The 17,583-nt window shown below is 37.6% G+C and overlaps 1 protein-coding gene across 1 annotated transcript in view; it reads left to right on the top strand.

Annotated features, from left to right (window-relative positions):
• CCDC57 (coiled-coil domain containing 57) overlaps nt 1-17,583 on the top strand; it is a 233,531-nt gene that overhangs the window by 66,630 nt on the left and 149,318 nt on the right. Inside the window, exons 9-12 of the mRNA XM_053705728.1 lie at nt 4,760-4,922; nt 7,061-7,186; nt 14,182-14,383; nt 14,577-14,714. Of these exons, the coding sequence (XP_053561703.1) occupies nt 4,760-4,922; nt 7,061-7,186; nt 14,182-14,383; nt 14,577-14,714 (629 nt within the window). The remainder of the gene's footprint in view (nt 1-4,759; nt 4,923-7,060; nt 7,187-14,181; nt 14,384-14,576; nt 14,715-17,583) is intronic.

Here is a 17,583-nt window from a genome sequence, read left to right as displayed (position 1 = left end):
TTTCGCACTTTTGTCTTATCACCCCACTTCTTGGCTATGCGTTAAACTGATTTGTGGGTGTGGTGAGGGGTGTATTTATAGGCATTTTGAGGTTTGGGAAACTTTGCCCCTCCTGGTAGGAATGTATATCCCATACGTCACTAGCTCATGGACTCTTGCTAATATGAAAGAAATGAATTTATCAGGTAAGTTCTTACATAAATTATGTTTTTTCCTTCTTCAAGGTTTTAAAAATGGTATCATTTACCAGCAATTAATATAGAGTTTGGGAAAAGATCCTTAAGTTGATGGGGCTATTTCTACTCTTACTGAACATACTTCTATTCCTATGGAAGATAGTACTTAAGTTCCTTTAGATAGGAAACTTGAATCTTTTCTAAGGAAAGCTTATTTATATTCAGTTCGTCTCAGGCCTGCAATTTCTTTGGCTGATGTTGCAGCTGCATCAACATTTTTGTTGGAGAATTAGCGCAACAAGAATTGGATTCTGATTTATCTAGCATTGTTCGCTTACTGCAACATACTAATCAGTTCTGATGTCATTTTTTTGATATCATCAAGATTGATGTTAGATCTATGTCTTTAGCTATTTTTAGCTAGAAGAGTTTTGTGGCTTTATTCTTGGAATGCTGATATGACTTTTTAAGTCTAGATTGCTATCTCTCTCTTTCCAAGGTAATAAGAGACCTAAGGGTAAATATAAAGCTCCTAATCGTTTTCGTTCTTTTTGTCAATTAAGGAACAAAAACCTATTCCTTCCCTATGGAATCTGTTTCCAATTGGAAACCTCCATTAAATGGAATAATTCCAAGTCATTTAAGAAACCAAAAGCCAGCCCCTAAGTCCGCATGAAGGTGCGACTCTCATTCCAGCTCAGCTGGTAGAGGGCAGATTAAGGTTTTTTTCAAGGATGTTTGGATAAATTCTGTCCAAAGTCTATGGTTTCAGAGTATTGTCTCTCAAGGGTATTGAATATTATTCTGAGTAAGTTCTCCTGTGAGAAGATTTGTTTCTCTCACGTATCCCAGCAAATCCAGTTAAGCTCAGGCTTTCCTGAAGTGTGTTTCAGTCCTGGAGTTTCAGGGGTAGTCATGCCATTTCCTTTTCAGGAACAGGGTCTGGAGTTTTATTCAAATCTCTTCATTTGTCCCAAAGAAGGAAATTTCATTCAGACCAATTTTTGGATCTAAAAATTTTTGAATCGTTATGTAAGAGTACTATCTTTCAAATGGAGACTTTCAGGACTATTCTGCCTTTTGTTCAGCAAAAACATTTTATGTCCTCAATGGACTTGCAGGATGTATACCTTCATATTCCGATTCATTCAGATCATTTTCAGTTCCTGAGATTCTCTTTTCTAGACAAGCATTACCAATTCATTGCTCTTCCATTTGGATTAGCAACCGCTCAAATAATCTTTTTAAAGGTTCTAGGTGCCCTGCTTTATGGAAACCAGATAGCAGGGTATTGCAGTGTTTCTTTATTTGGATGATATCTTGGTACTAGCTCAGTCTTTACGTTCTGCAGAATCTCGCACAAATCAACTAGTGTTGTTTCTTCGGAAACATGGTTGGAGGATCAATTTACCAAAAGTTTCTTGATTCCTCAGACAAGGGTCACCTTTTTTTAGGTTTCCAGATAGATTCAGTGTCCATGACTCTGTCTCTAACAGACAAGAGACGTTTGAAATTGGTTGCAGCCTGTTGGCACCTTCAGTCTCAGTCATTCCTTTCAGTGGTTATGTGCATGGAAATTTTAAGTCTCATGACTGCAGCATCGGACGCGATTCCTTTTGCTCGTTTTCACATGAGACCTCTCCAGCTTTGTTTGCTGAATCCATGGTGCAGGGATTATACAAAGATATCACAATTAATATCCTTAAATCCCAATGTTTGACTCTCTCTGACGTGGTGGTTAAATCACCAGCGTTTGGTTCAAGGGGCTTCTTTTGTTCGGCTAACCTGGACTATGTTCACTTCAGATGCAAGTCTTTCAGGTTGGGGAGCTGTTTGGGGACCTCTGACAGCACAAGGAGTTTGGAAATCTCAAGAGGCGAGATTACCAATCAATTCTCAGAGCTCTTCAGTTTTGGCCTCTGTTGAAGAGAGAACCGTTCATTTGTTTTCAGACAGACAATATCACAAACAGTGGCATTTGTCAATCACCAGCGTAGGACTTACAGTCCACAAGCTATGAAGAAGTATCTCGGATACTTGCTTGGGCGGAATCCAGCTCCTGTCTAATTTCTGCGGTGCATTTCCCAGGTATAGACATTGGGAGGCGGATTATTTCAACCGTCAGACTTTGCATCCAGGGGGGTGGTCCCTCCATCCAGATGTGTTTTCTCATCTAAACATGAGACTTCCCAGATGCTGGTCCAGGGATTTTCAGGCGGAAGCAGTGGGTGCACTGACACTTCTTTGGTGTTTTCAACCTGCTTATATTTTCCCGCCTCTAGTTCTTCTTCCAAGAGTGATCTCCAAAATCATCGTGGAACAATCATTTTGTGTTGCTGGTGGCTCCAGCATGGTCTCACAGGTTTTGGTATACAGGTCTTGTTCGGATGTCCAGTTGCCAACTTTGGCCACTTCCGTTAAGGTCAGACCTACTGTTTCAAGGTCCGTTTTTCCATCAGGTTCTCAAATCATTAAATTTGAAGGTATGGAAATTGATCGCTTAGTGTTAAGTCATAGAGGTTTCTCTGACTCAGTGATTAATACTATGTTACAAGCTCGTAAATCTGTCTCTAGAAAGATTTATTATCGAGTATGGAAGACTTACATTTCTTGGTGTTCTTCTTATGAATTTTCTTGGCATTCTTTTAGAATTGTAAAAATTTTACAGTTTCTTCAGGATGGTTTGGATAAGGGTTTGTCTGCAAGTGCCTTGAAGGGACAAATCTTTGTTCTTTCTGTTTTATTTCACAGAAAGATTGCTAAATTTCCTGATATTCACTGTTTTGTACAGACTTTAGTTCATATTAAGCCTGTCATTAAATCAATCTCTCCTCCTTGGAGTCTTAATTTGGTTTTTGAGGTTTTTACTTGTTCCTCCATTTTGAGCCTATGCATTCTATTTAACTACTTTCTTGGAAAGTGTTGTTCCTTTTGGCCATTTCTTCTGCTAGAAGAGTTTCTGAGCTATCTGCTCTTTCTTATGAATCTCCTTTTCTGATTTTTCATCAGGATAAGGTGGTTTTGCGGACTTCATTTACATTTTTTCCTGAAGTTGTGAATTCTAACAACATTAGTAGAGAAATTGTTGTCCCTTTCTTGTGTCCTAATCCTAAGAATTCTTTGGAAAGATCCTTACATTCTTTGGATGTGGTGAGAGCTTTGAAATATTATGTTGAAGCTACTAAAGATTTCAGGAAGACTTCTAGTCTATTTGTTATATGTTCTGGTCCTAGGAAGGTCAGAAGGCTTCTGCTATTTCCTTGGCTTCTTGGTTAAAGCTTTTGATTCTTCAAGCTTATTGGAGTCGGGTCAGGCCCCGCCTCAGAGAATTACAGCTCATTCTACTAGATCAGTCTCCACTTTGTGGGCTTTTATGAATGAAGCTTCAGTTGATCAAATTTGCAAGTAGCAACTTCTTTAAATTCATTTACTAAATTCTACCGTTTTGTTGTATTTGCTTCTTCAGAAGCAGTTTTTGGTAGAAAAGTTCTTCAGGCAGCTGTTTCAATTTGATTCATCTGCTGATGTTTTAAGTTTTTCTTGTCATTTGAAGAATAAACTTATATTTTGGGTTGTGGATTATTTTTTCAGTGGAAAATGGCTGTTGTTTAATTTTATCCCTCCCTCTCTAGTGACTCTTGCATGGAGTTCCACATCTTGGGTATTGATATCCCATACGTCACTAGCTCATGGACTCTTGCCAATTACGTGAAAGAAAACATAATTTATGTAAGAATTTACAAGATAAATTAATTTCTTTCATATTGGCAAGAGTCCATGAGGCCCACCCTTTTTATGGTGGTTATGATTTTTTTGTATAAAGCACAATTATTTCCAAATTCCTTTGTTGATGCTTTTTACTACTTTCTTTATCACCCCACTACTTGGCTATTCGTTAAACTGAATTGTGGGTGTGGTGAGGGGTGTATTTATAGACATTTTAAGGTTTGGGAAACTTTGCCCCTCCTGGTAGGATTGTATATCCCATACGTCACTAGCTCATGGACTCTTGCCAATATGAAAGAAATGAATTTATCTTGTAAATTCTTACATAAATTATGTTTTTCATATAACTGCATGTAATAGACACTACTATAAAGAATAAGATGCACAGATACTGATATAAAAATCCATTATAAAACTGTTTAAAAACTTACTTAGAAGCTCTCAGTTTAGCTCTGTTGAAAAGGTAGCTGGAAAGCCCACTGCATGTGGGAAATAAGCATATGAAAAAACCCTTTACACAAACGGGAGCAAGCTGGAGAAGGTAGCTGACGGTATTCTCATAAAACTTTGGGGCTTGGTTAGGAGTCTGAAAATCAGAGCAATGTTATTTAAAATGAATCAAAACTATACATTTAAAAAAAAAAAACTTTATGGGCTATATAAATAGATCATCTACAAAACATTTATGCAAAGAAAAAATTAGTGTATAATGTCGCTTTAATGGTGGGTAACTTGGTCCAGGGAATGCAAGGGATTTACAAATGATTACCCTTGCAGACCTGTGCTTCTGAAGAAACAAATTACATTTCATAAAATAACTTTTTTATGTAACTAAGAATAGTACTTTTGTGACGCAGGTACAAGCAACAACTGTCCTGTTCCCTGGAGCGTGAAAGATTATTGGAGCAGTCAAAAGTACAACTTGAACTGGACTGGCAAAAGCGCTGTGAGGAGGCAGAGAAAGCTCAGTATCAGCATTCAGAGGACCTAATAGAAAGGCTCAATAAGTCAAAGGAACAGGTCAGGTGAAAGAGTGTACTGTGCAGCATGCAGCAAATGTCAGTACTTAAAGGGACACAAATAGATTGAAATATAAAATGTACTTTGCAGCATCTTTTACAGGGACAGTAAACACCTTGTAATTACAAGACAGTTCTGCCGTGTTGCTATAGAATAATATATCAGCCACGTCTAATTATTTTTAAAACAAATAAACATTTTGTTTGCTGCAGTTGGCAGTAACTCTCCTTCAGTCAGGTACCTGAATATATTGTGTTGTGCATAGCACAGCCACCTTATATCATGCCCAGTGTAACTGAAAAATCTGCATACCTGTCACAAGTAATACACACCAGGAGCTGTTGTGAATTAATGAACTCTGACGCCACCTCAACACATATGGCGGAGTTCACTTTTATCCCATAGCCTCCCAATTTTACCAGATCATTGAATGGGCTCAAGAATCTTCATCCAGCATATTCAATCCACGGCCTGAATGCTACACAGCTAAATGCTGTTGTGCCACCAGATCTCAATGTTGGTGTTATCCGATGATCACGGAGGTTACTGTCACGTGATGGATGACAGAATTTGCTGGAGCCGTAACTTAATCTGGTAGATAAAATTCTGCTTGGGTACAATGCTGGGTGCTCAGGTGTGGAGAAATGACGTGAGCAGAACATGTTGTAAATCCTCATCAGCTGCCAAGATCGGGGAATGTCTTCTTATTATCTTACATAAAAGGGACATGTTTAGGGTGATTACTTTTGCCATGTTGTTTGATTTCCTCTGTTACCTTAATGATAATCAATTTGGTTTTGTGTAATAAAACAACTTTACAGTATATTTTCATTATGTATTTACATGTAGTTTAGCTCTGAAAATGTAGCAATTTCTAATTCTAAGAACTTGGAATGCACCATGCTGACTTATCAAGGCTAACTCTGCTACATACATGTTGCTAATTGGCTTTATGAGATAACAAATGCAAAACAATTGATTTTTTACTAACTTTATGAAAGTGGCTCACCTTGTTATCTGTGGACTTAACCCTATATTGGCTCCTCCAAATAAGGCATATGGTGGGTGCAATTTAACTATTGAAAAATAACTTCAGTAAAAAGAATGTTTGTTTTAAAAGCTTTAAGACTTGGCTGGTATGTTATTATATAACAGCGCAACATAAATATCTTGTGATTATAAGGTGTTTACAGTTCCTTTAAAGCCAACAGAAAGATATGTAGCAGAGTTAGCGCTGAGAAGTCTGCAGGGCGTATTTCAAGTTATTACAGAGCTAATTTACATGATAAGGAAGCACAATAAATAATGAAAGTATATTGCAAAGGTGTTTCATTATGCATAACTAAACCTTTTATATACAAATCTCATGATGTTTACTGCCCCTTTAATAAAAGACTGTGAGACTCCACTAAATATATGAACCTACATCAATCTTCAATCAGGAAGTTAGTTTAAAAAAAACAAAAAAAACAACCTGTCCTGATCCAAACTTTACATTATGAAAATGAGTAAGATTCAGTTCAGCGATAATATTTTTTTCAACAGTTTTTTTGTTTTGTTACAATAGGATCATCTTGTGGTAGGGAGATAATGCTAGTTTTAATTCCAAATCAATATGACTTTAAATTAATAAGACAGCACATCTAAGTTTCCATTTAAATATATCATCAGATTGCCATTTCTTGTATTTAAAGTGAGAGAAAGATCTGCACAATAAATATCTAGTTGCAAGACATTTTTCTGTTAAGAACAATTTCTGTACAGGATTAAGAATATATAAAGTTTGGATATCAGTATGAGGGTAATATGTCTTTAAATTCAATGTTATATCCTTTATTAAAGCATTAAACCGCAAAAAAATAAATAAAAAAAATATAAAGTTTAATATTTTTGTAATTATTTGTTAGAAATAATCCTTATCAATAGCAAATGCTCAAACACACTTTATAAAATAGAGATACATATTAAGGTAAATTGCACAAAGTCCTTTTATTTACTGTATTAGGGGTTGAACCCACTGAATTTTCCTTTAGAGAGATGGTCAGAACACACCTATATAGAATGAATTATAATCAGGATAAAACCCAAAGCTTGCAACATCTTAAGACACATAAATAAATGATTTTTTTTTTTTTTAGGCTGTAGCTGAGCTGAAGGAGAAAGACCGTAAACTGAATGAGCTGGAGACGCTGGTGTCCGCTATAACGAGGGAGAGAGACCAAGCTATGGATGCAGTCCTCAAGCACGGAGCTAAGCTACCACAGGTTGGATAAACAAATGTCTTTTTTCATTTCACTGATCTAGTTGCACCACCATTGTTTATATCAGTGTTTCTCAATTGTATTCCTTAAAGGGATACTAAACCCAAATTGTTTCTTTCATGAGTCGGATAGAGCATGCAATTTAAGCAGCTTTCTAATTTTACTTCTATTATCAATTTTTCTTCGTTCTCTTGCTATCTTTATTTAAAAAAGCAGGAATAAAAGCTTTGGAGCCGGGCCATTTTAGGTTGAGTACCTGGGTTGCGCTTTCTGATTGAATGGCTAAATGCAGACACCAATCAGCAAGCCCTATCCAGGGTACGGAACAAAAAATAGTCCGGCTCCAAAGCTTTCATTCCTGCCTTTTCAAATAAAGATAGCAAGAGAACGAATAAAAATTGAAAATAGGAATAAATTAGAAAGTTGCTTAAAATTGCATTCTCTATCCGAATCACGAAAGAAACAATTTGGGTTTACTATCCTTTTAAGTACCCCTAACAGGCCAGGTTTTCATGACATCTTAACTAGAACACGTGAAATAATCGGCTGATCAGTAACCATTGTTATTAACCTGCTGTCACTTATCAGCTGATTATTTCACATGTGCTCTGGATATAATGAAAATCTGGTCTGTTAGAGGAATGTAGTTGAGAAACACTGATTTATAGGTTGTATTTGCTACAAGGTATTGCACAGTGGTTAGATGTTAGAGAGGCATAGTCATTCAGTGAGCATAGTTAGCAAGGTGAACATATCACAGAACATAAATCCATAATGTATAAATAGAATATAGGTGTTGTTGCAATGGAGGAGGGTACCAGGAAACATTTGCAAGAATATTTGTCAGCCCTCAGATATGACATATACGACTGGAATCTACCGAATGTGTGAAATTCTGACTAGCCAAGAGCTTCTCACAACCTGCTATATGTAGTCAGAGATCAGGCATCATGAGCACTAGCTAATGATGTCACGTTGTGTAAATTTGAAAACAGGTCACTCCTTTCTGAATGATGTCATTATTTCTTATAAGATCTCTTTTGCTCTGTGATATTATGCAGTCTTGACTAATTCTCTCCCTAGCTTTCTGCTATTTAGTGTCCTGCAGTGAGGGATCATATGCTGTCTAACTACCTGCTCTCTGATGTAGTGTAGTAAGGGGTCAAGTGCTGTATAAATTCCTGCCCTATATTGTCATGCTGTCAAGGAACATGGAGTCTCTTGAATTCTGCTCCATTATGTCATGCAGTCATGGGATTTGCACTTGTTTGTATCTTGCTCCATGATATCATGTTTTCTGTGATCTTGCTTCCTATCATGTAGTTGCGGAACATGAGTTGTCTAACTTTTTGTTCTATTGGGATATGGAGTTGGGAAAACATTCTCTCTCTAGCTTGTCACTGCATGGTGTTGTACATTGATAGATAATGCAATCGCTTGCTACCACTTGTATGATATAGTTTCTCAGGCATTTTTGGCACTTTAGCTTGTGGCTCTACATTGTTATGTAGTGAGTGATCAGGTGCTCTCAGGAGTTCTATATAGTGCCATACAGATTTTGGCCATCGGTAGTTAGGAAACTTTCTGTATGATGTGATGCAGTCAAGGAAAATGTGTTCTCTAGCTTTCCGCAATATGATGTCATGCAGTTACAGATATTGCTTTCTCTAGTTCTTTACTATGATACCATCTACTCTCCTTTCCTATTCTGGTTGTTTTTTTTAATGCAGTTATCCTACACAGTAAACCCTGTTCTTTTCAGTGAGGGTAAAACATTTGGTTCCAGCAAATCTCAAAAGCTTGTGCTTTGATGAGGAACTGTTACATTTTTTTATTTTTTTTTTAAATTCCAGTGTTGTCAAGCAGATAAGATGCAGCCATTTTCTTCTGCTGGATATTAATTTCTCCAACATTGGTGTGTCCGGTCCACGGCGTCATCCTTACTTGTGGGAATATTCTCTTCCCCAACAGGAAATGGCAAAGAGCACAGCAAAAGCTGCCCATATAGCCCCTCCTCAGGCTCTGCCCCCCAGTCATTCTCTTTGCCGCTCTGAACAAGTAGCATCTCCACGGAGATGGTGAAGAGTATGTGGTGTTTAGTTGTAGTTTTTTATTCTTCTATCAAGAGTTTGTTATTTTAAAATAGTGCCGGTTTGTACTATTTACTCTAAAACAGAAAAAGATGAAGAGTTCTGTTTAAAAGAGGAGTATGATTTTAGCAGCAGTAACTAAAATCAATTGCTGTTCCCACACAGGACTGTTGAGCCCAGAGAACTTCAGTTGGGGGGAACAGTTTGCAGACTTTTCTGCTCAAGGTATGACTAGTCCATTTTCTAACAAGACTGTGTAATGCTAGAAGACTGTCATTTTCCCTCTTGGGGATCGGTAAGCAATTTTCTTAGACTCTTAACAGAATGAGGGCTTATTAATGGGCTATATACTGGTTGACACTCTTATGGGCTAAATCGATTGCTTTATTCCATATTTATACTTATGCTTCTTCGGAGGCTATTTTTGGGAGAAAGGTTTTGCAAGCCGTGGTGCCTTCCATTTAGGTAACCTGATTTGCTTCCTCCCTTCATCCGTGTCCTAAAGCTTTGGTATTGGTTCCCACAAGTAAGGATGACGCCGTGGACCGGACACACCAATGTTGGAGAAAACAGAATTTATGCTTACCTGATAAATTTCTTTCTCCAACGGTGTGTCCGGTCCACGGCCCGCCCTGGTTTTTTAATCAGGTTTTGAAAAATTTCTTTCTCTATACACTACAGTCACCACGGCACCCTATAGTTTCTCCTTTTTTTCTCCTAACCGTCGGTCGAATGACTGGGGGGCGGAACCTGAGGAGGGGCTATATGGGCAGCTTTTGCTGTGCTCTTTGCCATTTCCTGTTGGGGAAGAGAATATTCCCACAAGTAAGGATGACGCCGAGGACCGGACACACCGTTGGAGAAAGAAATTTATCAGGTAAGCATAAATTCTGTTTTCTCACACTGATCTTCTTGTTGTGATTGTGGTTCAGATTTTAGTGAGCAGTGAATTAATATCCTTCAGAAGAAAGTGGCTGCAACTTATCTGCTATAACGTGTACACCCTTTCTTCTGGGTGATCGCCTCTACGCCAAAATGAACGATCCACCTGTGCTGCAATAGATACAATGTTTCCAGCAGCAACCACACTCTGCTACAATCAAATCAACAAATGAAAGCCGGTGTGCATAATTATTCCTTATTTCTTCATTTAAAATAAAAAGTACACACTATAAGGCAAGACATGTTTCATAAGTATATACATAACTTTTTCGATTAAAAGGGTAATTGAAAAAGTTATGTATACGCTTGCAAAATGCGGCTGGGCTTCCTTTGTACTGTGTGTACTTTATTTTAAATAAAGAAGAATGCGTATCGGCTTTCATTTGCTGATTTGATTGTAGCCGAGAGCGGTTGCTGTTGGGAAAATATCTAATTTGCTTTGTTCTGTTGGTTAGCTTTGTTGAAAAGAATACCTATTTAGACTCCAGGACAGCAATGCAATATGGGGAGCTAGCCACTGAGTGGTTAAACATATATGCCTCTTGTGATTGGCTAAACAGATGTGTTCAGTTAGCTCCCAATAGTGCAAGAGAATGAAGTCAATTTGATAATAGAAGTAAATTGGAAAGTTATTTAAAATTGTGTGCGCTTTCTAAATCGTAAAATAAATATGTTGGGTTTAAACTCCTATGAGATATAAATAATTATTATGTCCCACATAAAACATTTCATTTCCTATATGTTCCTTTTAAGGAGCTAAATGTTCTAATATGTATTTGTTTATTCATGATTATCTATTGAAGCACGTCAAACGGGCTTTACATAACATATACATTTAGCTACAAACATTTTAAAAATGCCTGCAGCTGTAACTATATATGTACAAGATTTATGAACAATTTGGGAGTAAATATTTACAGAAAAAATAGGGATTCAGTACCTGTGTTTACAGAAAATCAAAGTTGTAGAAAATCAAAACATAAAGGTTCTAAAATGAGTTGTTATAGTAATATATAGTTGTTGTTTTTTTTTTATATTTAAAGGGATAGAAAAGTCAAAATTGAAATGTGCGTTCGCACATATCCTGTGAGAGCCCATGCACCTTTATTTAAAGGGACAGTCAACACCAGAATTGTTGTTTAAAAAGAAAGATAATCCCTTTATTACCGATTCCCCAGTTTTGCATAACCAACACAATTATAATTATACACGTTTTACCTCTGTTATTACCTTGTATCTAAGCCTCTGCAAACTGCCCCCTTATTTCAGTTCTTTTGACAGACTTGCATTTTAGCCAATTAGTGCTCACGCCTAGGTAACTTCACATGCATGAGCTCAATGTTATCTATATGATACACATGAACTAATGCTCTCTAGTGGTCAAAATGCATTCAGATTAGAGGCAGTCTTCAAGGTCTAAGACATTGGTATATGAACCTCCTAGGTTTAGCTTTTAACTAAGAATACCAGGAGAACAAACCAAAATTGGTGATAAAAGTAAATTGGGAAATTGTTTAAAATTACATTCCATATTTAAATCATAAAAGTTTTTTTGGGACTTGACGTTCCCTTTAAGCTTAGAGAGCTGGCGATGGTGTGTATTGTGTGTGTGAAGACTTAATTTGTGTCATAAGTCACTGCTGACTCTCTGAGAAGGAGCAGTGTTTAAATACTGCTGCATGGGCCCTCACAGCATATGTACGTATGCTGCTGCCAAAACATTGATAACTTTTACTAGAAGCATTTTTGCTAATTGAAGTATATTGCAAAAATACCTATGCACATTTCAGTTTTAATCTTTTTATCCCTTTAAAACCCTTTGAGTGCTAAGCACTTTCCCACCTGGGTGCTAAGCTGATTTAATTTATTTTTTTATTTTGTGGAAAAAAATGTTTTAACTTTGTGAAAGGTTAGGCGATTACCTTTCCAATGGTGGGTCTTGGGTGTGTGTAGCTGCTTAGATGCCGGAGATACAGGCTTCTAAGCAACATGCCCCCTTTCCCTATACTTTGTATCGACAAATTGTTAATAAAGTTGCGCGGTGATGTTGTCACGTCATTGTGCGTGACGTCACTGCGCAAAACGTGATGCCCCGGGGATGCCTGTCACTCTACAGTCACAATTGCCGAGGTAGGAGCGGGTGGGAGCCCCCGTCATTAGCACTCAAAGGGTTAAGCAGATGAAGTGGCTTTATTTGTAAAATGTAGCCTCCTGTGCATTATTGGGGCCCGATCAAAAATTCTTCAGCTTCAAGGGATATTATATTGAAGTCTTCACATGGGCTGAACTCACTTACGGGATTGTAAACAGTGCAGTAAAAACAAATATGTTAAATCAAAGTATACATAAAAAGAAACATTGTGTAAAAAACAGCATGGCCAATGTGTGATAAGAAAGCTGACATTTTGGCAACATCTCTTTAATTCTCTGAGAAAAGGGGTGGAACCTGGAAGTCCAAGAGAGTTGATTGCTGCCTCCCATAGAAAGTAGTGAAGCTCTTTGGAATAGAGAATCTAACAGGGATAAGTGAGGTTAACAGGGATGGACCTGCTACTGATCTAAAGGACTCCATTTATGAAGACAGAATGTTGCAGGCTCACATGATGGGCCTGAAATGCTCGTTAAGTAGCTGCGATCTTAAAGGGACATGAAACCTAAATTATTTCTTTCATAATTCAGTTAGAGCGTGTGCTTTTAAACAACTTTCCAATTTATTTCTACTATCTAATTTGTTTAGTTCTCTTTGTTTAAAAGGATTGCAAGTCTGTCAAAAGAACTGAAATAAGTGGGTGTTCTAAAATAAGTTGTCTACCGCGTAGGAATGTGTCTGAGGTTTGTGGCGCTCACTGCGCATGTGCTAGAGGCCCAATAAAACAGCTGTTTAAGGCACAATAGGTGACTGAGCTGCATCTTCATAACCACACGGGAGTTTATAGGGACTGCGAGGGCCCCTCACGCACATGACCCATAACCAGATCTGTACTCGAATGCAGCACAGTGATTACTGCTGGTATACAGAGATAACAGATATTGCATTAGCTCATTCTGTGTTTATTAGTGTCGGACTGGCACAGTTTTATAAGTCTGATCTCTAGACTACTCTAAATTCAGCGATCTGTTTACAGCATTTAACGTGCTGCTAGCCTAATATAACAGTATGAGGGCGCCCACAACATACGCAGCATAGCTCATAAACTAAACCTGCTAGAAATGATTTTTGTACATTTTATAAACCGTTTAATCTCCATCCTCCCATTTTATCCAGACTTACAACTGTTTAAAGCAGGGTGAGAGGCGCCACACGGGCCCTGTGATTATTAACTAGGTATGTTGTGGGCGCCCTCATACTGTTATGTTAGGCTGGCTGCACGTTAAATGCTGTAAACAGATCGCTGAATTTAGATTAGTCTAGAGATGTGACTTATAAAAAATGCAAACTCTGCAAGTCCGATCCTAATAAACACAGAATGAGCTAATGCAATATCATCATGTGCGCGAGGGGACCTTGCAGTCCCTATACAATCCCCTGTGCTTATGAAGATGCAGCTCAGTTACCTATTGTGCCTTAAACAGCTGTTTGGAGGATGTTGGGCCTCTAGCGCATGCGCAGTGAGCGACACAAACCTCCTAGCAGCTGAATCACGTCACCGGAAGTGACGTAGGTCGCGTATTCCTATGGTAGACAACTTATTTTAGAACACGGCAGTCTGCAGAGGCTTAGATACAAGGTATTCACAGAGATAAAAAGTGTATTAATATAACAGTGTTGGTTATGCAAAACTGGGTAATGGGTAATAAAGGGATTGTCTATCTTTTTAAACAATAAACATTTTTAAGCAGACTGTCCCTTTAAGTAGGGAAACAGTGAGAAAACATGTTATTTCATAAAACTGCAGAATGAAGGAATTTTGTTTTGTTTTGTACAATTAATGGACTTGCAAATACCTATATTGTGTTTGGTCACAGATAGCAGAAGATAATGGAGGATTCCAAAATCATTTTCCATCTCAAGAAATTCAGCATTTGCAAGAACAGAATACTGAGCTGCGACATGTAATTGGCCAAATGAGGAAAGAAATGGAGCTTCTGTGTGATCAAATTACAAATCCAGTTCCAAACCAGCCAGAAAATCCAAAAATGAACCCACAAAACAATCACAATAATTCTGGTAAAAACAAAGTTACCTTCCTCGTTCCTATCATTTTCACTATTTTCTTCAGTATTAGATATGAACATGTTACCAGTTTTCTGTATTTTTCACTGCTGTGTTTATTTTTAGAACTATATACGAACTATATATGTCAGATATGACTGTTTATTTAACTAATAGTGTTCAATAATTACTTTGTCTTTGCATTTAGATTATATTCAGTCACTTGAAGAAGAAGTAAAAAACCTAAAACAAAAGAACAGGTTATTAGAGGAGCAACTGCAACCAGCGCAGAGTCTCACAAATCTGCAATCCACGTCTAGTATCCACGGCCTGAGGGAATCCACTGGTAAGGAATGTTAATATAAACACTGTGCTTCCGCTCCACTATTATAGAAGAAGATTCGACTATAGTTTCACGTTGGCAAACAGATCATAAATGAAGCATATACGTATCAGCAATGGATTAAAACAAAACGTTTACTGGAAGGCTGAAAAATTAAAGGGACAGCAAAGCCAAAATGAAATGTTTATGATTTACATAGAACATGCAATTTTGTTACATTTTTTTGATATCCTTTGTTAAAGAGTAAATCAAGGTAAGCTCATAGAAGCTTAGTAGTGCACACATGTCTTTAGCATTCTATGGCAGTAGTGTATGTAACTATGTGTAGCATTGTTATAAACACTGTTGCAAACACTTCTGCTAGATGGCTAAAGACGCATGCACTCTCTTAAGCTCACCTAGGATTACTCTTTAACAAAGGATACCAAGAAAACTTAGCAAAATTGATAACTAATTTACAATAAGAAAATTGGAAAGTTGTTTAAAATGTAATGCTCTATCAAATCCATTTAAGTTTACAGGGGCAGTAAAGTCAAAATTAAACTTTGATGATTTAGATAGAGCATGCCATTTTAAACAACTTTCCAATTTGAACCCGATGTGTTCAGCTAGCTTCCAGAAGTGTATTGCTGCACCTGTAACAAAGGATACCAAGAGAATGACGCAAAGTTGATAACAGAAGTACATTAGAAAGTTGTTTAACCCCTTAATGACCACAGCACTTTTCCATTTTCTGACCGTTTGGGACCAAGGCTATTTTTACATTTCTGTGGTGTTTGTGTTTAGCTGTAATTTTACTCTTACTCATTTACTGTACCCACACATATTATATAACGTTTTTCTCGCCATTAAATGGACTTTCTAAAGATACCATTATTTTCATCATATCTTATAATTTACTATAAAAAAAATATAAAATATGAGGAAAAAATGGAAAAAAACACACTTTTTCTAACTTTGACCCCCAAAATCTGTTACACATCTGCAACCACCAAAAAACACTCATGCTAAATAGTTTCCAAATTTTGTCCTGAGTTTAGAAATACCCAATGTTTACATGTTCTTTGCTTTCTTTTGCAAGTTATAGGACAATAAATACAAGAAGCACTTTGCTATTTCCAAACCACTTTTCTCCAACATTGGTGTGTCCGGTCCACGGCGTCATCCTTACTTGTGGGAATATCTCTTCCCCAACAGGAAATGGCAAAGAGTCCCAGCAAAGCTGGCCATATAGTCCCTCCTAGGCTCCGCCCACCCCAGTCATTCTCTTTGCCGTTGCACAGGCAACATCTCCACGGAGATGGTTAAGAGTTTTTTGGTGTTTAAATGTAGTTTTTTATTCTTCTATCAAGTGTTTGTTATTTTAAAATAGTGCTGGTATGTACTATTTACTCTGAAACAGAAAAGGATGAAGATTTCTGTTTGTGAGAGGAAGATGATTTTAGCAGACAGTAACTAAAATCGATTGCTGTTTCCACATAGGACTGTTGAGATGAAGTAACTTCAGTTGGGGGAAACAGTTAGCAGACTTTTCTGCTTAAGGTATGACTAGCCATATTTCTAACAAGACCATGTAATGCTGGAAGGCTGTAATTTCCCCTCATGGGGACCGGTAAGCCATTTTCTTAGTCAAACAAACAGAATAAAGGGCTTAATATGGGCTATAAAACTGGTAGACACTTTTATGGGCTAAATCGATTGCTTTATTTGGGCATTTTATTCATGTTTATGCTGATAATTCACATTTATAAACTTGGGGAACGTTTATTAACGGCAGGCACTATGTTAGACACCTTTTCCAGTCAGGGGGCCTTCCCAGTTGTAGGCTGAGCCTCATTTTCGCGCCATTACTGCGCAGTTGTTTTTTGAGAGCAGGACATGCAGATGCATGTGTGAGGATCTGAAAGTAGCTGGAAAAGTTCCTAGAAGGCGTCATTTGGTATCGTATTCCCCTCTGGGCTTGGTTGGGTCTCAGCAAAGGCTATAGCTGGGACTGTATAGGGGTTAAATTTGTAAACGGCTAAAGCTCTGAAATTTGGTGTGCAATACTCTTAATGCTTTAAGACACTGTGGTGAAATTTTGGTAATTTTTGAACAATTCCTTCATACTTTTTCACATATTCAGTAATAAAGTGTTTTCTGTTTAAAATTTAAAGTGACAGTAACGTTTTTGTTTTAAAACGTTTTTTGTGCTTTATTGACAAGTTTAAGCCTGTTTAACATGTCTGTGCCTTCGGATAAGCTATGTTCTATATGTATGAAAGCCAATGTGTCTCCCCATTTAAATTTGTGTGATAATTGTGCCATAGCGTCCAAACAAAGTAAGGACAGTACTGCCACAGATAATGAAATTGCCCAAGATGATTCCTCAGATGAGGGGAGTAAACATGATACTACATCATCCCCTACTGTGTCTACACCAGTTTTGCCCACGCAGGAGGCCCCTAGTACGTCTAGCGCGCCAATGCTTATTACCATGCAACAATTGACGGCTGTAATGGATAACTCCATAGCAAATATTTTATCCAAAATGCCTACATATCAGAGAAAGCACGATTGCTCTGTTTTAAACACTGAAGAGCAGGAGGGCTGTGATGATAATTGTTCTGTCATACCCTCACACCAATCTGAAGTGGCCATGAGGGAGGTTTTGTCAGATGGGGAAATTTCAGATTCAGGAAAAATTTCTCAACAAGCTGAACCTGATGTTGTGACATTTAAATTTAAATTAGAACATCTCTGCGCACTGCTTAAGGAGGTGTTATCTACTCTGGATGATTGTGACAACTTGGTCATTCCAGAGAAATTATGCAAGATGGACAAGTTCCTAGAGGTTCCGGTGCACCCAGACGCTTTTCCTATACCCAAGCGG

Source organism: Bombina bombina, chromosome 1 (assembly GCF_027579735.1).
Source record: "Bombina bombina isolate aBomBom1 chromosome 1, aBomBom1.pri, whole genome shotgun sequence".
In the NCBI taxonomy this organism is placed as follows: domain Eukaryota; kingdom Metazoa; phylum Chordata; class Amphibia; order Anura; family Bombinatoridae; genus Bombina; species Bombina bombina.
This window is presented reverse-complemented; position numbering and strand designations above follow the sequence as displayed.